We start from the raw sequence: 22,952 nt of genomic DNA on the forward strand, positions 1-22,952 counted from the left end.
ACTGTCAGGTTGACAAAAACTAAACAAGACGGAAAGGAAGTTCAAGGCAAAGTGAGACTGGTTACAATGTTTTCTTAAAGGCAAGATAAACTTAAGCAGATTGAATATACACAGTAGGGAAATAGCATAGCCGGAAGTTTCTGTGTCCCACCCAGCCCCGTGGTCCAGATGAATCTCTCCCACCCACAGTCCCACAGCTACTTTAAAAATAATCACCCAGAGGCTTAATATTAATTACAAACTGTTTGGTCTATGGCTCAGGATTCTTGCTAGCTAGCTCTTTCATCTTAAATTAACCCATTTCTATTAATCTATGTTTTGCCAAGTGGCTTCGTGGCATTACCTGTGTTCCATTACATCTTGCTCCCCCAAACAGTGTTCAATGCCTCCTCTGACTCTGCCTTATTCTCTTTGTCTCTTTGCTTGGATTCCCTGCCTGGGTCTATTCTGCCTTGCCATAGGCCATAGCAGCTTCCTTATTAACCAATCATAGCAACACATATTCAGTGTACAGAAAGACCATCCCACAGCAAAACAGATTGAGTACATAGTTTTAAATGGTCTCTTTGCAACTTGGTTGCAAGATCTGGCAAAAGTTCAAGTTCTGGAGACAAGAGGGATTTTCATAAAAAGATATTACCATGACTTTCATAAAATTAAAAGCCACTGGGGGCTAGCAAGATAGTTCAGTGGGTAAAGGTACCTGCCACCAAATCTGATAACCTGAGTTCAATCACCAGGTCCCATGAACTTGGGAAAAAAGAGAACCAATTCCCACAAATAGTCCTCTGACTGTTACATGTGCACCCCAGCATCTGCATGTGCACATGTATGCGCATGTACACATACACATACATAATTTAAAATGGAAAAAAGTGAAAGCCACTTAAAGAACAAACTATTTAGAAATGCATCTACTTGCAATAAAGTTATATTTAAAAAGAAATGGTGATCTTGAGATTCAAGACAGTGATTATGTCCATTGAGGGCAAGCAGGAAAACTCACTGTGGGACTATTTGTTGTAAAGGCATGCCTTTTAAGTATGAACTGTATTATTAAAACTAAATGTTGAATTAATTTGGAAAATTAAAATGTTGGCTAACTATCTAAATGAAAACATGAGGAAGTCTTTATGGAAGAAAACAATGTCTTTCAAATGTGACTAGAAATCTTCGGCCCCAGTCCAGACATACCACTTAGTGATGAGATGAGCAGGACACAGGAGTTCTGCAGCCTTGACATTGCTACACCTGCCAAAGATGCTGTGGTTCTAAGGTACAATTTGTGTTGTCACTCAGGCTGCTGGTCAAATGTCCTTCTTCAGAGGTGTTTCTTACCTGTCCTACTCTCAAGCTTTTCCTCATATGCCCATCTTCTTCTTGGCCTTCCTACTGATTAGCAACTTATGCATTTACTGTTTTCTCATTGTTTAGCTGACACTGCAGCCATTTCTAATTCTCAGTGACTTTATTTCTCCTCTATTTGATATACCATGCAGAGGAGGGGAAAATGCACATGGTAATCAATTTCTCTTTTTCCCCACTGTGGAAATGAGTATGGAACTCCAGGCATTGCACATGTGTGCAAGCACTTTACCACTGAGCTACATGTCCAACCAAAGCCACTTAATTCCCTTTCACTTTTCCTTTTATCTATTTTGTTTGGTTTGTTAATTTTCTTGAAATTTTCATTTCCCTCCCCAAAGCATCTAGAGGCACCTCTGTATGAAACACTGACATAAAATTAATTTGAATACATAATGCAAGAAATACTAAAACATTTTAACTTTAGTTATTTTTACATTCTTCCATTCTTTATGTAGATCTGAGTTTCAAAAATATATTAGGTTCCTTATATTTGAGGAACTTCTTACCATTTGTTGCAATAAATTCCTTTGGTGGTTTTTTGTTTGACTTTTGTGGTGCTAACGGATGGAACCCAGGGCCATGTGCATGCTAGACAAGTGCTTTGCCACTGAGCTCCATCCCCAGAACCCATCAGTGCATTTTTATCTCAGTCTATTTATACTTCTTGTCTTAGTTAGGATTTCTATTGCTGTGAAGAGACACCATGACCATAGTAACTCTTATAAAGGAAACATTTAATTGGGGCTGGCTTACAGTTTCAGAGGTTTAGTCATGGCAGCATGCAGGCAGACATGGTGCTGGAGAAGGAGCTGAGAGTTCTACATCTTGATCCTCAGGCAACAGAAGGAGACTGGGTCCAACACTGAGCATAGCTTGAGCATATGAGACCTCAAAGCCCACCCCCACAGTGACAGGCTTCCTCCAACACCACCACACCTACCCCAAGAAGGCCACACCTCCTAATAGTGCCATTCCCTATGGGCTAAGCATTCAAGCACATGAGTCTATAGGGGCCAATACCTATTGAAACCACCACATTTCTCTTTTTTACGTCTCTTTAAATATTTTATCCCATACTTTTGTTTGAATTATTTTCAAAAAGAATTCTGAGGGTTTATTTTCCTCCCTCTAGACTCTCTCCATTTTTTCTGTCATTAATCTTGTTTATTTCACTTTCCTATGCCTGGGTATAGGTTCCTTTGGTGCTTATTCTGCTCTCTGGGCCTGTAGTTTGGTTCCCTGCAATGAATTTTGTAGAATCACTTGCTTGTCACTTTATTTTCAAACACATCTTTTGTTCCTTCCTCTTTTCTCTGCTTTCAATTATATATGTATTACAGGGTTGACAAGTAAATAATGTACATGAAACAAATCTACCATGACTAGTTGTAATATAATGTCTGTGTTATCCTCAGAACGTACACATACCTGCCAATATACTTGAAAGGGTTGCTATAGCAGTTACATATGAGTTCTTGCCTGGCAGGGCTGATAAAGGAAAGTAATTTGGAAAGTGTTTTACATACTATGTAGAAGAAAACTCTAGTATCTCTTAAACAACAGATTATAAGAGAAAGATGCTGTTTGGAAGTTATCCTTTTACTTTGGTTCATTTTCAGTTTTGTGATTTTGCTTGACTCATCTGCAAGGAAAGCAATCTGGCTAAAAAGTATTAAAACACAGATTCCTATTATTTCTTTAACCTCTGCATTTTCAATATTTTTATTTATATTTTATTATTTTATATTATACAATATCCATAATTTGTCAGCACTTCTTGGATATTAAACAGACACATATTTGTGGGAAACTCTTCTGAAATGAAGATGTCTATAACTACAATGGTACTAGATAGGAAGAAGAAAGAAAGAATATAAATGGAAATATTTATGTGCAGGGAGGAAATGTGGTTCAAGACTTTGGATTTAAAAACAAACTCCCCAGGAAGCTGGCTACCATGGAATTTCCAGGAAATTTTGTCTCCCAAAACAAACCCAAAAAGCCCCAAACCAAATTTTTGGAAACTAGCTATAAGATGGTATAAATGATCAAAACAGTGAAAGGGAAGAGAAATGTGACTTCACTTAGCCAGAATGTCACAACCTAGTTAGCAATTGGTGAGTCAGCAAAAACTACTGAAGGAGTAGAAGTGCTTTGAAACATAGGTAAGGGTGAAAAAAAAAGTACTGAATTAATTAAAACAGGTTAGGGCTAGAGAGATGGCTCAGCACCTAAGAGCACTGACTGCTCTTGTACAGGACTTGGGTTCAGTTTCCAGCACCTACATGGAGGCTCACAACTACCTGTAATTCAAGTTCCAGGTGATCTGGCATCCTCTTCTGGCCTCATTGGACACCAGGCACACATGTAGTGCACATACATGAATGCAGTCAAAACACACACATGTAGAATAAAAATAAATCTTTTAAAAATTAGAATAAGACTTTAGTGCTAGGAACATTTTCTAAACAGTAAAATGACTTCAGGGTGGATCTTTCCAACATTAAATGTAGCAGAAGTTTTTTAAGATTTACAAATAGATAAAGAAATAACAGAAAATTACAAGATAATGTTATAGGTTCAATGTTATAAGCCAGAAAATCTGTTAACTTTGTTAACTAGTAAAATATCCCTTTTACTTAGGTTTATAAATCATTTATTTATCATATGACCGCACCATGTTGAAACCTTTTTCCTTTGCATTTAAGATGCCCATAGTCAGCCCTTAAGCATTTTGTATTTCTTTGCCAATCTTGGGCTGAGTATCATGTTCCAGTTGATTTTGGTACAGGTAACTAGAAACTGCCAGTGCAAAGCCTTGAAAAGATCAAACATTATTTGATAGTTTTCACTAACAGCTGTCTGATTCATTTTCTGCACTCCATGATTTAAGAAACTCCTTGGCAGTTTGGACTTCACTGGAAACAGTTATTGATTCTTGCATATCTTTACGATTAACCAACCTAACATCATCATCTTCATAATAACCTGAATCTTGACCACTTCAACCACCTGGGCTGTAGGTGGTGAGATGGTAAACTTCTCTGATAATGGCCAATCTAGAAGATTTTAGGCTGAAACTGGTGGTTTTAAATATATGCAATAATAGTCTGTTGTGCATCTACAGTTTTCATATAAACAGTACAGGAGCCATTAGAATAATCATCTTCCATGTGGTCTGTTAAAGTACCATCACAAGATTGTCTCCAAGACTTCAAACTTTGTGAGAGGTCCCTGCAAGCATCACAGCCAGCAGTGAAACAATCTGAGGAGAGGCAAGAATAAAACTCAGTTCAGCTCAACTTTAGTTAGCCAGTGCTGGTTCAAACTTCTGAAGTCTGACCCCAGACAGTTTATTTTAGCCATATTTAAGCACAGTACAATTTGGGGGGAAAAAAAGTTTCCTGATGACAATTAACTCAGCCCTGTGTGTACTACAAAGCTTAAGACATGTTTACATTGAAACTCTCTACAAAGTACATATGGTTTCTTCCAAAAAGATGGGTACAGTTGACTTAGAAACAATGCTTGACTGAGGTAAACATAATGCCTGTGGGAGTCAGGACTGGGCTAGTCCTTAAGATAATATAATCACTTAGGTTGTTGTAAAGTACAAGTGACATTGCTCTTAAGGATGGGTTTTATGGACTGTAGCTGGAGAGTTTTCTGTCCAGGTCCCGCCAAGCCCCGGCAGTCCGACAACCCCCTTATAAAATAAACACACAGATGCTTATATTATTTAAACTGTTTGGCCTAATGGCTCAGGCTTCTAGCTATCTAGTTTTTACATCTTAAATTAATCCATTTCTATAAATCTATACCTTGCCACGTGGCTCGTAGCTTAACGGCATCTTCACATGCTGCTTGTCATGGCGGGGGCTGGCAGTGTCTCCCTCAGCCTTCCTGTTCTCTCAATTCTCCTCTCTGTTAGTCCCGCCTATATTTCCTGCCTGGCTACTGGCTAATCAGTGTTTTATTTATTGACCAATCAGAGCAACACATTTGACATAAAGACCATCCCACAGCAATGGACTGAGAAGCAATGCTCAAGATTTAGGGGGGAAAGTCTGGAATAAACAAACATAATATTCTGGGGGATTTGGGTGAAGCCTGGACCTACAGATAGCAAAAGATTACCAGGTCATAAACTATATCCTTTCCCAATGTTCCAGGTGGAAGACAGGTAAACATCTCTTTCCTTTGATGAGACAAGCCTGTGTGTTTAACTTTTCCCAGTTTCCCTAGTGCTTATCTGTTTGCACAAGGACCTCTTACCCTCTACAAAACCTGTCTACATTCCCTGGGAGGTCACCTGCTTCTTTCCATAAGTTATGAAACTTAAAAGAAACTATTTCTTGAATCTAAAACTCTACTATTACCTGGATCACTGTTCTCTGTAATTAAGACCTAGTCTTGAGGCTGAAGAAATGGCTCCGCAAGTAAGAGCACTGGCTGCTTTGGCAGAAGACTTAGGTTCAATTCCTAGCAACCTACACAGCTGCTCACAGCCATCTGTAACTCCAGTTCCAGGGGATCCAATGTGCGCTGGTGCACAAACATACACGCAGGTAAAACACCCATAGATATACAATTTTAAAAGGAAAAAAAATTTTTTAAGATTTATTTATTATGTATACAGTGTTCTGCCTACATGTATCCCCTGCAGGTCAGACAAGGGTACCAGATCTCATTACAGATAGTTGTGAGCCACCATGTGGTTGCTGGGAATTGAACTCAGAACCTCTGGAAGAGCAGCCAGTGCTCTTAACCTCTGAGCCATCTCTCCAGCCCCAAGGAAAAAAAATATTTTAAAAGACCTCATCTTCATATCCTTCTAACTTCACAGATGAAAACTGATCCATGTTATACTGGGAAAACATGGATACTGCTCCTTCCTTGGAGGAACTGTCATTATTAAATAGTAACCAGATATCACTGAATATGTCATTAAACTCTCCTGGGGTGCTTTGGTGATGAATTTAGCAGCTGTATATCCCTGCTTTATTTTCTTCAAGGAACTTGTCACCCCTAAACATATAATTAAATATGTATTGCTGAGTATCTTCAAAAGAATTCCAGGAGCACAGAGCAGAGGTCAGTAAACTACTTTTCCTCACTTAACACTAAATCCTCAAAGTTGGCTATCTTGAGCTGGACTGAGAAATTTTTATACAACCCTGGGTATACAGGGCATAGAAATAAAATATTTACTGATAATAAATCATTAAAAAATATTTATTTTTAATGACTCTTTAATATATATGCTGGTTAGTTTTCTGTCAACTTGACACAAGCTACAGTCATCTGGGGACAAGGACCTCAATTGAGAACATGTCCCCATCAGATTGTCCTATGGGTATTTTCTTAGTGATAGATGTGGGAAGTCACAGCACTTGGAGGGCAGGGCTACCTCTGGGCACATGGTCCTGGGCTGTATAAGAAAACAGACTGAGCAAGCCAGGGGGAGCAAGTCAGTAAGCAGCAGTCCTTCATGGTCTCTGCATCAGTGCCTACCTCCAGGTTCCTGCCTTGATTTCCTACCCTGATTTCCCTCAATAACAGACTATGATATGGAAGTATAAGCTGCAATAAACCCTTTCCTCCCCAATTTGCTTTTGATCATTGTATTTATCACAACAGTAGAAAGCAAACTAAGACAGCATACAAATAATTTTTACCATTATTAAAGATGAAAAATTATATAGTAGTAAAATGAATATGCTTATTTATTTGTACATGAAAAATTAAATCTTGGCTGGATATCTGATACCGCAGGACACAGCATCTTTAGTTTAGATTTTTTAGATTTGATCAATATTTTGATTTTATAATCATAAATTCTAGGAATACTGCTTTGCATAAATATGTAATACAAATGGCAGAAGTATGCTAGGGCCACTTCAAAAGTCATTGGAAATGCTGTCCCAATTCCAAGACAAATTTCATTTAATGATTTTTTCATGAAACTCATGTCAGCAACTCAAACAGCAACTTTTAAACTGAAGCATTCTAACAAAATACAATCCAAAGATATATTCACTTGATACTTACATCAGAGGAATGATGACAGGAAAATACTATGTCTTGTTTTCCATAATTAAACCATTATGTTTTCTAAGAAAAGAAAACTTCATATGCATGTTTTTAAAAAGTAATATAAAAGTCCTGAATCTGAGCTGAGGTATTTCAGGCAATGTTTGTTAAAAGTTGTGTGGCCGGGCGGTGGTGGCGCATGCCTTTAATCCCAGCACTTGGGAGGCACAGCCAGGCAGATCTTTGTGAGTTCGAGGCCAGCCTGATCTACAGAGCGAGATCCAGGAAAGGCACAAAGCTACACAGAGAAACCCTGTCTCGAAAAACAAAAAAAACAAAACAAAACAAAAGTTGTGTGGCATGATGGCATGCTGTGATATAAATTATATTGGTAAATTGCCATGTGCTGTTTGTGCTTGCTGTGGACTAATGGACACAAAATGGCCTCCTTATTTCAGACACAAGCATATTTATCTCCAGTGTCCTCTGAGACCTTTGCCTGTGTCAAGCTGACCCCCTGCCTCGGTGACACAGAGAAAAGAGAAAGGCAAACAGAAAATTAAAAACATTGCACCCTTGAAAATAGCTAGAAAGTTTTCGTTTCCAACAGAGGTTACTGGGTTACTGTTTATTCCATACAATTAAAATGCTTGCAGTGGGAGCAAGAAGCAGGAAACTCATCCATGGAGAGAACACTCTGCTCTGCCTGGAAATTTCTCAATTGAGAATTCCAGCATGACCATTTCAACAGGGCTTCCCCAGGAAATTTTGCTGGATATTGTAAGTGCCCTATTTGATGACCTTTTGCTATCTATCTGCTATGTGCTAGTTATTCTTTTACTTGTGCTTGTCACATGCTTAATAAACTCACTCATTTGAAAATTAAAAGTGTGCAAATTTGCCTTACCCTTTTTGGACTCCCATACATGTTCTCTTGAACATGGCGTTGCAGTGATTTGTATATTTTACTTCACTTGTCTGAGTGTCTGCTATGTTTGAACCCTTTTTTAGATGCTATCTTTTTAAAATAGGCATTGCTTAGTGACTATCAAAATGTTATCTATCTCACACACATATATTAAAACCCATACATATATATAAAATATTTCAACAGGAATGTATTATTATCTCATTTTCTCAACTCCTCCCCAACACTGGTTAATTTTCTTTTTCACCTTTTATCTTTCTAATGACTGAAGAATTATGTCTAGTTGTTCTATTTGACTTCTACTATTAGTGAAGCTGAGCATCTTTTCCTATTAATTGAACATACAAATTCCTTCTGTACATTTTCATGTCATTTCTCCATTCCTAACTACTACCCTCGATAACGAAATGTCACCTCTATTTACACAATGAATTATCCTGTATTTAACAATTCTTTTCATTGAATATCACTGGTGTCATATATTGTATTAGTCAGGGTTCTCTAGAGTAACAGAACAGAATGAATAGATAGATAGATAGATAGATAGATAGATAGATAGATAGATAGATGATAGATGTATACACACACATATGTATATATACATATATATGTACATACATATATACATATACATATGTCATATATACATATGTGGAGGGGGGGCAAAACAGCTTGACCACACAGCTGCCATGACAAGCTTAAAGGCCCAGACACAGCTTCTGGCAGGCAACACCTGGACCCAGGAAAAGCCATAACCTAACCCCACCCAGGGAGGGCCTGCATCTAAGAGGAAACATCTAACATTCCAAACATTTCTTATACCCCTAGACAAATGTCAGCCAATCAGGGTCCTGAACCCTGGAAATTCCCTCACCCCAACCTCTGCTATGATAAAAACCCCACCCTGCCTGGGCTCTGGGCTCTCTGCTCTCACCGCTGCCTCGGACAGAGTCCAAGCTCTGAGCTTGAAAATAAAGGCTCTTGGCTGGAGAGATGGCTCAGCAGTTAAGAGCACTGGCTGCTCTTCCAGAGGTTCTGAGTTCAATTCCCAGCACCCACATGGTAGCTCACAGCCATTTGTAATGAGATCTGGTGCCCTCTTCTGGCATGCAAACATACATGCACACAGAACACCGTACACATAATAAATAAATCTGAAAAAAAAAGAAAAGAAAAGAAAGGCTCTTTGCTTTTACATACAGGATTCAGTCTCCGTGGTGGTCCCCATGATCTGGGCATAACATTTGGGGGCTCATCCAGGATCCCCCAAGCCCACCCAGACAACCATCCATAGAGCTTGCCAGCCTAAGCATCTGTCTGTCTGTGTTCAGTTTCATTTCTGTGGCTAGCCTAAGTCAGTGATTGTGGTCAGAATCAGTTAAGGGTGGACATGACAGAGCACCATGATCACAAAGAGCTGGGAGACATTCCAGACCCTGAGAGTGAGGGCAGAGAACCCCCCATCTGTTTGATTGAGAACAGGGGGCCTCAGATCTGTACTGGGGCGGAGAGTCCCACATCTGTTTGTGGTCAGTTGACACCACGTCCCTGGGAAAATTGTTTGCCTTTATGTTGGAATGTCCTACCTATATGAATGTGTGAATGTGTGAGAAATGTGGCCACAGGCATGCGTGTTTTATGCCCAGGCTTGTGTATGCATTGTGACTCCTGTGGACAGCCTCTGGGACTGGATGGCCAGCCTAAGGGACAGAGGGCCTCTTTGGTTGAACTAGGACAGACTAAGAGAACCCCTCTGCCATTGCTTCCTTGCTCTGCTGAGGTGGGGGAGCGCACTGTTGAGGTGCAGCAAATCGGGGGCGGGCACGGCCGGGCGGCCCAGGGGCTACTGCAGGAACCCAGGGCACTGCAGAGCGGCCTGGGAGCTAGGGCAGGCCATCAGCATCGTACAAGGAAGGTTTGAGGTGGCCCCCGCACTGGGAGCTGTGAGGTAAAGACTTTGTGGCACTGTACAGGTGGTGGCCAGGGAGGCCCATAGGCTGCCAGGGAGACTAGGCATGGCTGGGCACTAGAGCAGGACATGGGCTGCAGGGGTGGAGACTTTGAGGGGTGGCAGGAACTGGCAAGGGCTCCTGTAGCTCAGAGAACAACTGACCCAAGCACATTGTGGGCTGGTGGAGAACTGCCCCTCTGGGGTCACAGCTGAGGAGTGGCCTACAGGGGCCCTCTCCCAGAAGGGCCCGGCAGGGGCATGGAGTACCTTCCAGTCTACCTTCTCATGCACTTGAGAATCTGGAGTTATCCCCATGCTATACGCCATCTCCCATGCTGATGGGTGGGGCTCCCAAGATCTGCCCTGACCAAGGTTTAGCTCCAAGGGCAGAGTGGAATATCACTCACTGCCTATGGTTGCTAAGCTAGGCAGCTATGTTATAATGCTGTAGCCAGGGCTGCCTTAATCATTCAGATCTAATAGATGCTACATGTCAGTACAGTGTTGATGAAAATTTATTCTTGTTATGGTATATGCATGTATTTCTGTTTTTGTTTAAAATATTGTAGCTTTACAATATATTCTAGACTACTGAGGGAAATCACAAGAAAGACTTTGGTAAGAATTTCTGTGTTTAAAAAATAAGAGACAGCCGGACTTCCCTTTTGGAAAACTGGTGAGTGCCCTTCCTTGCCCCGGACCCCATCCCTGGGCACCAGCCACTCCAGGGAAGACCTGCCCAACTTGGCCCCAGGTTCTGGCCACCGGGCAGGTTCCCTGCTAGCCCCACCCGGAAGGATCCCCTTCTCCAAGACCCCTGGCAGACCCTGCAGTCTCCACGCCCTGCCCCCACGCCCATCCGCCTGAGCCCCAAGCCTCTTCCTGAGACTTAGAGGCTGGCCCCCAGCTCCCATCTTGCTCCGGACTTCCCTTTTGGAAAACTGGTGAGTACCCTTCCTTGCCCCAGACCCCATCCCTGGGCACCAGCCACTCCAGGGAAGACCTACCCAACTTGGCCCCTGGTTCTGGCCACCCGGCAGGTTCCCTGCTAGCCCCACCCGGAAGGATCCCCTTCTCCAAGACCCCTGGCAGGCCCTGCAGTCTCCACGCCCTGCCCCCACGCCCATCAGCCTGAGCCCCAAGCCTCTTCCTGAGACTTAGAGGCCGGCCCCCAGCTCCCATCTTGCTCAGGACTTCCCTTTTGGAACACTGGTCTGGCTGAACCAAGTGTGCGGATAAGGCCAGTAACGAAGCACAAGGAGATGGGCAGACGTCAAGGCAGAAACATATACAACAAAATGAATAGCAATACAGCATCACCAGGCCCTAGCCCTCTTCCAACACCTAGACCTGAACATCAGAAATTGGAAGAAGCAGAAGAAAACAGCCTTATGAATGACATCATGAAGAAGCTAGAGGATTGTGTAGAGGAAAAGACAAAAAAATGTGAAGAACGCTGTAAACAACTAGAGGAAAGGGCAAACAAATTAGAAGAAATCAATAAAGTCCTGGAAGAAAACAATAAAATACTGAGAGAAAATCAAGAAAAATCAATGAAACAAATGAAGGAAACAGTCCAAGACCTGAAAAGGGAAATAGAAAAAATGAAGAAGACACAAACAGAGGGAATGCTGGAAATAGAAAATCTGAGAAAACGATTGGGAACTTCAGATGCAAGTATAATCAACAGAATGCAAGAGATGGAAGAGAGGATCTCTAGCGTTGAAGATACAGTAGAAGAAATACATTCATCAGTCAAAGAAAACACTAAAGCCAACAAAGTCATGAACCAAAATGTCCAAGAAATTTGGGACACCATGAAAAGACCAAACCTAAGAATAATAGGGGTCGAAGAAGGAGAAGAATACCAACTCAAGGGCACAGAAAATATATTCAACAAGATCATAGAAGAAAACTTTCCCAACTTAAAGAAGGAAATGCCTATGAAGATACAAGAAGCTTATAGAACACCAAACAGACTAGACCCCCAAAAAAAGTCCCCTCGCCACATAATAGTTAAACAACTAAACGTACAGAATAAAGAAAGAATATTAAGAGCAGCAAAGGAAAAAGGCCAAGTGACATATAAAGGCAAACCCATCAGAATAACACCCGATTTCTCAATGGAGACTTTGAAAGCCAGAAGAACCTGGACAGATGTAATGCAGACACTAAGAGACCATGGATGTCAGCCTAGACTAATATACCCAGCAAAACTTTCAATCACCATAGATGGAGTGAACAAGACATTCCATGACAAAGCCAGATTTAAACAATACTTATCCACAAACCCAGCCCTACAGAAAGCACTAGAAGGAAAATTCCAACCTAAGGAAGTCAGATACACCCTCGAAAACACAGGCAACAGATAAAGCCACAGCAGTAAACCCCAACGTATAGAAGTACCCACACATCACCACCAAAAATAACAGGAATGAACAATCACTGGTCATTAATTTCCCTCAATATCAATGGACTTAATTCACCTATAAAAATACATAGGCTTACAGAATGGATACGAAAGCAGGACCCATCTTTCTGCTGCATACAAGAAACACATCTCAAATTCGAAGATAGACACTACCTAAAAATAAAAGGCTGGGAAAAGACTTTTCAATCAAACGGTCTTAAGAAACAAGCGGGTGTAGCCATCCTGATATCCAGCAAAATAGACTTCAAACTAAAATCAATCAAAAGAGATCAAGAAGGGCATTACATACTCATCACAGGAAAGATCCACCAAGATGAAGTCTCAATTCTGAATATTTATGCCCCAAACACAAGGGCACCCACATATGTAAAAGAAACATTACTAAAGCTTAAATCACATATAAAACCCCACACATTAATAGTGGGAGACCTCAACACCCCACTTTCACCACTGGACAGATCTCCCAAATTGAAACTTAACAGAGAAATAAAGGACTTAACTGATGTCATGACTCAAATGGACTTAATCGATATCTACAGAACATTCCATCCTAACAAAAAAGAATATACCTTCTTCTCAGCACCCCATGGAACCTTCTCTAAAATTGACCACATACTTGGCCACAAAACAAATCTAAACAGATACAAAAGAATTGGAATAACCTCCTGTGTTCTATCAGACCACCATGGTCTAAAGTTGGATTTCAACAACAACAAAAACTACAGAAAACCTGCAATCTCATGGAAACTGAATAATACCCAACTGAATCACCAATGGGTTAAGGAAGAAATAAAGAAAGAAATTAAAGACTTCCTAGAGATCAATGAAAATGAAGACACCACATATCCAAATTTATGGGACACTATGAAAGCAGTACTAAGAGGGAAATTCATAGCACTAAATGCCCACATAAATAAGTTGGAGAAATCTCACACTAGAGACTTAACAGCATACCTGAAAGCTCTAGAACAAGAAGAAGCACAGTCTCCCAGGAAAAATAGACGCCAGGAAATTATCAAAGTGAGAGCTGAAATCAATAAAATAGAAACAAAGAGAACAATACAAAAAATTAATGAAACAAAGAGTTGGTTCTTTGAGAAAATCAACAAGATAGACAAGCCCTTATCCAAACTAACCAAAAGACAGAGAGAGAGCATCCAAATCAACAAAATCAGAAATGAAAAGGGGGACATAACAACAGACATTGAGGAAATCCAGAGAATCATCAGGTCATACTTCAAAAACCTCTATTCGACAAAACTGGAAAACCTAAAAGAAATGGATAACTTTCTGGATAGGTACCACATACCTAAGTTAAATCAAGACCAGATAAACTATTTAAATAGTCAAATAACCCCTAACGAAATAGAAACAGTCATTAAAAGTCTCCCAACCAAAAAAAGCCCAGGACCAGATGGTTTCAGCGCAGAATTCTACCAGATCTTCAAAGAAGAGTTAATAGCAATACTCTCTAAATTGTTCCACACAATAGAAACAGAAGGAACATTACCAAACTCCTTCTACGAGGCTACAATTACCCTAATTCCTAAACCAAACAAGGATACAACAAAGAAAGAGAACTACAGACCGATCTCCCTCATGAACATTGATGCAAAAATACTCAATAAAATACTGGCAAACAGACTCCAAGAACACATCAAAACAATTATCCACCATGATCAAGTAGGATTCATTCCAGGGATGCAAGGGTGGTTCAACATATGAAAGTCCATCAATATAATACACCATATAAACAAACTCAAAGAAAAAAACCATATGATCATCTCACTGGATGCAGAAAAGGCATTTGACAAAATCCAACACCCCTTCATGATAAAGGTATTAGAGCGATCAGGAATACAGGGAACATACCTAAACATAATAAAGGCAATTTACAGCAAGCCAACAGCCAACATCAAATTAAATGGAGAGAAACTCAAAGCAATTCCACTAAAATCAGGAACAAGGCAAGGCTGTCCACTCTCCCCATACTTATTCAATATAGTACTTGAAGTTCTAGCCAGAGCAATAAGACAACATAAGGAGATTAAGGGGATACAAATTGGAAAGGAAGAAGTCAAGCTTTCCCTATTTGCAGATGACATGATAGTATACTTGAGCGACCCCAAAGATTCCACCAAGGAACTGATACAGCTTATAAACACCTTCAGCAACATAGCAGGATACAAGATCAACTCAAAAAAATCAGTAGCCCTCCTATATACAATGGACAAAGAAGTGGAGAAGGAAATCAGAGATACATCACCCTTTACTATAGCCACAAATGACATAAAATACCTTGGGGTAACACTAACCAAGCAAGTGAAGGACCTATATGACAAGAACTTTAAGTCCCTGAAAAAAGAAATTGAAGAAGATGTCAGAAAATGGAAAGATCTCCCATGCTCATGGATAGGCAGGACTAACGTAGTAAAAATGGCAATCTTACCAAAAGCAATCTACAGATTCAATGCAATCCCCATCAAAATACCAACACAATTCTTCACAGACCTGGAAAGAATAATACTCAAATTCATATGGAAAAACAAAAAACCCAGGATAGCCAAAGGAATCCTGTACAATAACACAACTTCTGGAGGCATCACGATCCCTGACTTCAAGCTCTACTATAGAGCTACAGTAATAAAAACAGCTTGGTACTGGCATAGAAACCGACATGTGGACCAATGGAATCGAATTGAAGACCCTGACATTAATCCGCACACCTATGAACATATAATTTTTGACAAAGAAGCCAAAAGTGCACAATGGAAAAAAGAAAGCATCTTCAACAAATGGTGCTGGCAAAACTGGATATCAACATGTAGAAGGCTGCAAATAGATCCATATCTATCACCGTGCACAAAACTTAAGTCCAAGTGGATCAAGGACCTCAACATAAATCCAGCTACTCTGAACCTGCTAGAAGAGAAAGTAGGAAGTAGTCTTGAACGCATTGGCATTGGAGACTACTTCCTAAATAGAACACCAGTAGCACAGACTCTGAGAGAAACAATCAATCAATGGGACCTTTTGAAACTGAGAAGCTTTTGTAGAGCAAAGGATACGGTCAACAAGGCAAAGCGACAGCCTACAGAATGGGAAAAGATCTTCACCAACCCCACATCTGACAGAGGACTGATATCCAGAATATATAAGGAACTCAAGAAATTAGACATCAAAATGCCCAACAGTCCAATTAAGAAATGGGCTATAGAACTAAACAGAGAATTCTCAACAGAGGAAACTCAAATGGCCGAAAGACATTTAAGGAATTGCTCATCATCCCTAATCATCAGGGAAATGCAAATCAAAACAACTCTGAGATACCACCTTACGCCTGTCAGAATGGCTAAGATCAAAAACACTGAAGACACCTTATGCTGGAGAGGATGTGGAGGTAGGGGAACTCTCCTCCACTGCTGGTGGGAATGCAAGCTTGTACAACCACTTTGGAAATCAATATGGCGCTTTCTTAGAAAATTGGGAATCAATCTCCCCCAAGATCCAGCTATACCACTCTTGGGCATATACCCAAGAAATGCTCAACCACACCATAAGAGCACTTGTTCAGCTATGTTCATATCAGCATTGTTTGTAATAGCCAGAACATGGAAACAACCCAGATGCCCTTCAACTGAAGAATGGATAAACAAAATGTGGTACATATACACAATGGAATACTACTCAGCAGAAAAAAACAATGGCATCATGAGGTTTGCAGACAAATGGATGGATCTAGAAAAAATCATCCTGAGTGAGGTAACCCAGACTCAGAAAGACAAACATGGTATGTACTCACTCATAGCAGGATACTAGACATGAAACAAGGATGAATTGTCTGCTACTCACATCACCAGGGAGGCTACCCGGAAAACAGGACCCCAAGAAAGACACAGGGATCGCCCAATGACAGAGAAATGGAATGAGATCTACATGAACAGCCTGGACATGAGTGGGGGTAGTGAAAGGCGAGGGTCGAGGGAAAGAGAGCTTGGGGGAGCGGGAGATCCCAGCTGGATCAACAACAGAGAGGGAGAACAAGGAATAGGAGACCATGGTAAATGAAGACCACATGAGAACAGGAAGAAGCAAAGTGCTAGAGAGGCCCACAGAAATCCACAAAGATACCCACACAACAGACTGCCGGCAATGGTCGAGAGACAGCCCGAACTGACCTACTCTGGTGATGGGATGGCCAAACACCCTAATTGTTGTGCTAGAAACCTCATCCAACTACTGAGGGATCTGGATGCAGAGATCCATGACTAGGCCCTGGGTGGATCTCTGGGAGTCCAATTAACGAGAATGAGGAGGGTTTATATGAGCGAGAATTGTGGAGACCAAGGTTGGATAAAGCACAGGGACAAATAGCCAAATGAATGGAAACACATGAACTATGAACCAATGGCTGAGGGGTCCACACTGGATCAGGCCCTCCGAATGGGTGAGACAGTTGATTGGCTTGATCTGTTTGGGAGGCATCCAGGCAGTGGGACCAGATCTTGTGCTCATTGCATGAGTTGGCCGTTTGAAACCTGGGGCCTATGCAGGATTGTTTGGCTCGGCCTGGGAGGAGGGGACTAGACCTACCTGGACTGAGTCTACCAGGTTGACCTCAGTCTGTGGGGAAGGCTTTGCCCTGGAGGAGATGGGAATGGGGGGGGGGGCGTTGGGGGGAAGGTGAGGGGGACGGGAGGGGGGAGAACAAGGGAATCCGTGACCGATATGTAGAACTGAATTGTATTGCAAAATAAATTAAAATAAATTAAAAAAAAAATAAGAGACAGCAGGAGACTAAAATAATTAAAAAAAAAGGAAGAGGGAAATTTGTCTAAAGTAAATGTCTGAGGAATTAAGGTTTTAAAAGGTCAGAGGGGATGTGAACTATGTTGTGGTTTCTTGTACTAAAGGTTGTAGACGATCAGAGGGGATGTGAACTATGTTGTGGTTTCTTGTACCTGCAAATACTGAATTGAAAAGTTAATATTGGTTGGTTTTCATTTTGAAAATAGCTGATGATTCTTCATGGCAAACTGTTTATGTTAAAAAAAATTATATATATGGGGGGGTGTATGTGAATGCATATGTGACTTGGATTTAACCCTGTGTAAATGTAAGCTAGTTTTAGCTGTATGTATGTGTGTGTAACTTGGATTCAACTGAGCATATGTGTGCAAGTACATATTATTTAAAAAAACATGTTTTAAACAGCAACCACTTGGCTTTTCTCCATCTTGGCTGGTGACCTCACAGGAGTGGCTGGCAACCATCTTTTACTAAAGGTTATAAAGTTCTATTCAGGTTAACAAAAAGCTAACTTATAGATTTTCACCTAAGTACTTATGGGGGTCCCTGTGATCTGGGCATAACAACATACACACATATAGACATATATAGACATATATATGCAATAAATAAATAAATAAATAAATAAATAAATAAATAAATAAATAAATGAAATGCAATCAGTAAGAACTAGATTATTTTGAAGTTTTTTACTTAAAATTCTTCTTGGTACAGCTTGAGAATTTGTTACCTCAAACTGCCTACAAAACATAGTAAAAACTAGAGCCTTCCAGCAAGTTGTTCCTCCATGAAACTGTTATGCTTTGATATTGTTCACAATTTTATTTCATATACAATATCAGCTAGATATAAATTTTCACGCTTACATGGGAAAACCCAGTTGTTTTCTACTTCAGGATTTTCTATGATTATTTCTCAGGTACTTCTGAGTATCCTGTTACCTAATAAAAAACAAGTCTTCTTAAGCTCATAATTAAAATTGTCCTAAATTTTAAAGATTCCCAAATCTTAAATTAAGAAAGTCTTAAGTTTAAATCTTGAAGTTAATGACCATTGTTATTAAATGAATTTTGTTTCTTTTTTAGTTTTATGCTTTCCCTTGGTCTGATAAATTTTATACAGTATTCTAAATTCCTAATGCATAATTAGTAGTAAATGGACATCAGTTTGACATCTGAAAATATGGTCTGTATCTTGGACATTTTCTGCTGTCAGGTAAAGATCTGTGCTCAAAGTACACTACAGACATGATAAGCACAATGCCTCTCCTTAACTAATCAGCTAAAGAGCACAGCCCCAGGCATGGCATGGAGCCCTGGAAGCTCCAGACAAATACCATTGTATCCTATATGGAACTTAACTTTGCCAAATAGCCCTTTATGCATGACCTTTCTAGAAACCATTACAACTAAACAATAATAATGGTCCTGCTTATGCTAGCAAATTATTTGAAAAATTTTAATATTGGTCATGTTACTGAAATCACTTCTTATCCACAGGTTCAAGCTACTGTGGAATAATACCATCAAATACTTAACTGGCAAATTCTAATAAATAAAAAAGGGATATTACATATACCCACCTAAATCCTCACATACTAAAGGATCATGCTTTTGCTGCTGCCCAAAAGTATTTTGCTCTGAAGGAGACACAACCTAAAGTATACATTAAATGAACTGATCTAAAAACTAATCAATGAGAAAAGAGCCAATGTTAACATCAGGCGAGGTTATGTTTGTGTCTTTTCAGAATAATGAAGGAAGGAAACCCCAGATGGCTCCTGATCTGATGCATCTGACCAAGACATCCAAAGCCCACCAGATGAATAAAACATCTGAAGGCAGACAACAAATCCATCAAAAGGAGATGTCCCAAGAAGGTAAGTAAGCTGATAACTTGGGGAAACATCAAGATTCTAACTCATCAAGCTGAGACTTTGGGGAAATAACAAGGACTAACCCAAAATGATGCTATTATTAAATATAACAATATTTAATGACTGTATTGCATGTTAATTCTTGTCAATGCATAATCCAAATGCCTTTTGGATTATCTCCCCTGGGAGATAAAAGACACACCTGTGATAAGAGACATATGATATTGTTTTGCCATGCTAAGGTTTATAAAGGTTTATGTGGAATAGGCCGTATTACATCCATTTTGCTCATAGCAAAAATATTAGCAGAAATTAATTAAGAGATGGGTGAATTGAGGATGGCTTTTCCCTTTCCTTGGTCCTCTGTTAGCTCTTCTTCCCCCCCCCCCCCCCCCACCGGTAACAAGCCTATATTTGAAAAACTTCACAACAGGTACACACACACACACACTTTTGGAGATACGTGGCGGGCTATCCCACCAGGATCTTGTCCACAGAAGTGGGCGCCTCCCACCCCCACAGTGGGCTGCACGGGAGGCATCTTGGGAACCGAACAGGAGAAACAGGCAAGCAAGCAGAAAAAAAAAAAACCCTGGGAGGAAGGCTGCTGTGGTTCTAGGAAAACCTCTTCTTTCATTGTATCATGATTCATTTGTAAAGAGGAAGTGGGTTCTGAGAAAAATACTTGAAATACTCTCTCAGGGGGAGAAGGCAGTTCTTCACCAGGGGGTCATCTTTCTGGGCGGCCATCTTGGCTCTGGTTCTGACTTGGCCTTCCAAGGACTGTTGCTCCTTTGGTGTCAGGGCCAAGTGTTTGCTCTTCAACCCTGGGATGTTGCTCCACACCCGCACAGCATTCTGGAGGACTCTGCCGCGGATATTCTGGAGGGTCACAGGCTCCATCTGGAGGAAGCGGGTTGTGGTAACTTGGTCATCCTCAGTCAGCAGCAGACTGTCCACAAACAACCAGAAGAAAGGCCGCTGACTCCCTGGGTGTGGGCGCGCATACTGCAGGATCCGGTGGAACTGGAACATGTACCAGCCAGGGCAGCGGTCACAAGAGCGACCTAGAGGCTGTGTTGAGCCATACACGAGGTCAAAGGGGCCCCATCTCTCCACATCTCTCCTCACAACATTCGTGACATCTTCCACGTACTTCAGCCTTCCTCCTTCAGAACCAGAACCTCTTTCCAGAAAGCCCAAACTCTCGAGCTCTTTCTCAATATTCCCAAAGAGGCTCAGTACCCGCACTGGCTGTCTCTTCCAAGCAGACACTGGTTTGTACATCTCCAGAGGGCTTGCTCCCTCTAGATCATGGCAGGCCTTCAGCTGGTGATGCCACCTCTTTCGCCTCTGCAGCAGCCCGCTCCAAGTGAAAGGCAGGCACAGGAAGCAAACCCAGCACGCCATGGCGTTGATTTGCTCTGAAGTCCCGGGGCCCACCAGGATATCCACACACTCAAAACAGTAACATCTGGTACAGTTGGGGCTCTCACAGATGCTCTGTTAGCTCTTCTTATAATTCTCTGATGCTTGCCTATACTAATTAGACTAGCCATGGAGGCAATGCATTCTGCCATGGCCTCTTTTACAGCTACTATTTTTAAAAAATTAGAAGGGATGAGATGTTGGGGGAACAAAGGTTCTTGCTCCCACAAATCACTAGACAAACCAGGAATGTTAAATACATGGGGTTCTCTTCTCAATGGAGATAAAACACGTGTTTTCCCGCCCAGAACACTGGAAGTGTATATTGTTAATGATCTGGTGACCTTTTTGCTATCTGTGGTGACAGGCCTCACCCAAATCCCCCAAAATGTTTATCCTAGACTTTTCTCCCTAGCTCCTAGTTAATATAACCTACCCTTAGTGGGGATGATGTCACAAGTATTTTGTGGCCTGCTAACCTCTATGCTATCTTGGTGGGAGACCACATTAGATTCTAGACCTTTTAGCTATAGAATCCACCCTTAAGGTAACATGTACTTTGCAAAGGAGTTTCTATGTAGTCACACCTGAAGCTTTCCTGTGCACCTAGACTGCAATGATTGTTGCCTGGACACCCTTTCCCAAGTTGTACTGTTTTAAATATGTTGACAATGAATCCCCTGGCATGAGACTTCCCAAAGTCTGATCCAGATAGATGAGGTCAATCTGAATCGAGTTTTCATTCTCATCTCTTGTGGATCACTACCTATATTGACACCTGCAGGGTTCCCCTCAGACATACACTTTAATTCAAGAGAAAATACTTCAAACCAGGCATGGTAGTACACATCTGTGACACATGTCTTCTTCTAATGATACAAAGAGGATGAGCAAGCCAGACAACAAATCCAAGGATGTCTTAGCATTTTTACTGCTGTAAAGAGACACCATGACCACAGCAACTCTGACAAAGGAAAACATTTAATTGAGGTGGCTTACAGTTTCAGAGGTCTAGTCCATTATCATCATGGCAAGAAGCATGATGGTATGCAGGCAGATATGGTGCTGGAGAAGGAGCTGAGAATTCTACATCTTGATCCACAGGCAGCAGAAGGAAACCGTGTCCGACCCTGGGCATAGCTTAACCTCAAAGCCCACCCCCACAATGACACATTTCCTCCAACAAGGCCACACCTACTCCAACAAGGCCACGCCTCCTACTAGTGCCACTCCCTATGGACCAAGCATTCAAATACATGAGTCTAGGGGGCCATACCTATTCAAACAACCACAAAGGCCTAGCCTCAGAAATGCCATATTTTCTCTTCTCATATAACACTGAACAAAGCAAATCATCCAAGCAAGCAAAACATCAAGGGCAAAAGGGTGGCTACAGGAAAAGGTAAAAAATTGGGACCAATCTCTCAGTCCAATGGATGATTATTCACCTCTTTCTGGTGTTTTTCTAATAAATATTTCAAATAGTATAGCATAATAATTAAGTGAATCAATTTGGAAAGAAATTTACCTAAAATGCATAAGAAAAGTTAAACATGAAAGGATAACTATAAACCCCTAAAAAATGGAGACCAATAACAGAGATTAACTTCATGAGATATATGAACATTCTATAAAGCTTCTATAATTAAAAGTGTGGGAACATGTGATACATGCTTGAAATCCCACCAGAAGAAAGGAGGGTTGCTATCTCAAAACCTAAACTACAGAATAAGTTCAAAACCAGCCTAAACTAAATAGCAATATCATATCTCAAAAACCATACCTGGCCGGGCGGTGGTGGCGCACGCCTTTAATCCCAGCACTCGGGAGGCAGAGCCAGGCGGATCTCTGTGAGTTCGAGGCCAGCCTGGACTACCAAGTGAGTCCCAGGAAAGGCGCAAAGCTACACAGAGAAATCCTGTCTCGAAAAAACAAAACAAAAACAAAAAAACAAAAAAACAAACAAAAAAAAAAAAAAAAAAAAAAAAAAAAAAAACCATACCTGACCAAACCAACCAAATAAATAAGACCATGTAATCACGACACTTGAATATACAAGCCAGTGGAACAGTGTAAAATGTCTATAAAGAACTATGTATATAACTAAAATACTATCTCAAATCATGAG

General features: G+C 40.8%; 2 protein-coding genes and 1 pseudogene across 2 annotated transcripts in view; all 3 read right to left on the reverse strand.

Annotated features, from left to right (window-relative positions):
• The window catches only part of Znf81 (zinc finger protein 81), an 89,991-nt gene that overhangs the window by 60,319 nt on the left and 6,720 nt on the right, over nucleotides 1-22,952 (reverse strand). The window lies entirely within an intron of this gene.
• Nucleotides 4,094-8,343, reverse strand: LOC128113539 (F-actin-capping protein subunit alpha-1-like; annotated as a pseudogene).
• Nucleotides 20,045-21,775, reverse strand: LOC128113546 (DNA (cytosine-5)-methyltransferase 3-like). The gene is made up of 2 exons (XM_052743316.1): nucleotides 21,671-21,775; nucleotides 20,045-20,899 (listed from the first exon to the last, which is right to left on the reverse strand). The coding sequence occupies exons 1-2, from the start codon at nucleotides 21,773-21,775 to the stop codon at nucleotides 20,045-20,047; spliced, it is 960 nt and encodes a 319-aa protein (XP_052599276.1).

This window comes from Peromyscus californicus, unplaced genomic scaffold (genome assembly GCF_007827085.1).
Source record: "Peromyscus californicus insignis strain IS unplaced genomic scaffold, ASM782708v3 Scaffold_10__1_contigs__length_136768540, whole genome shotgun sequence".
In the NCBI taxonomy this organism is placed as follows: Eukaryota; Metazoa; Chordata; class Mammalia; order Rodentia; family Cricetidae; genus Peromyscus; species Peromyscus californicus.

What these genes read in the sequence shown, in the direction of transcription:
- LOC128113546 (XM_052743316.1), bottom strand. Translation starts at nt 21,775, where the DNA reads ATGGTGTCTCTTTACAGCAGTAAAAATGCTAAGACATCCTTGGATTTG. An exon ending in AAGACATGTGTCACAGATGT is followed by an intron (nt 20,900 to 21,670) that starts GTACTACCATGC and finishes AAGAGCTAACAG; the next exon opens with AGCATCTGTGAGAGCCCCAA.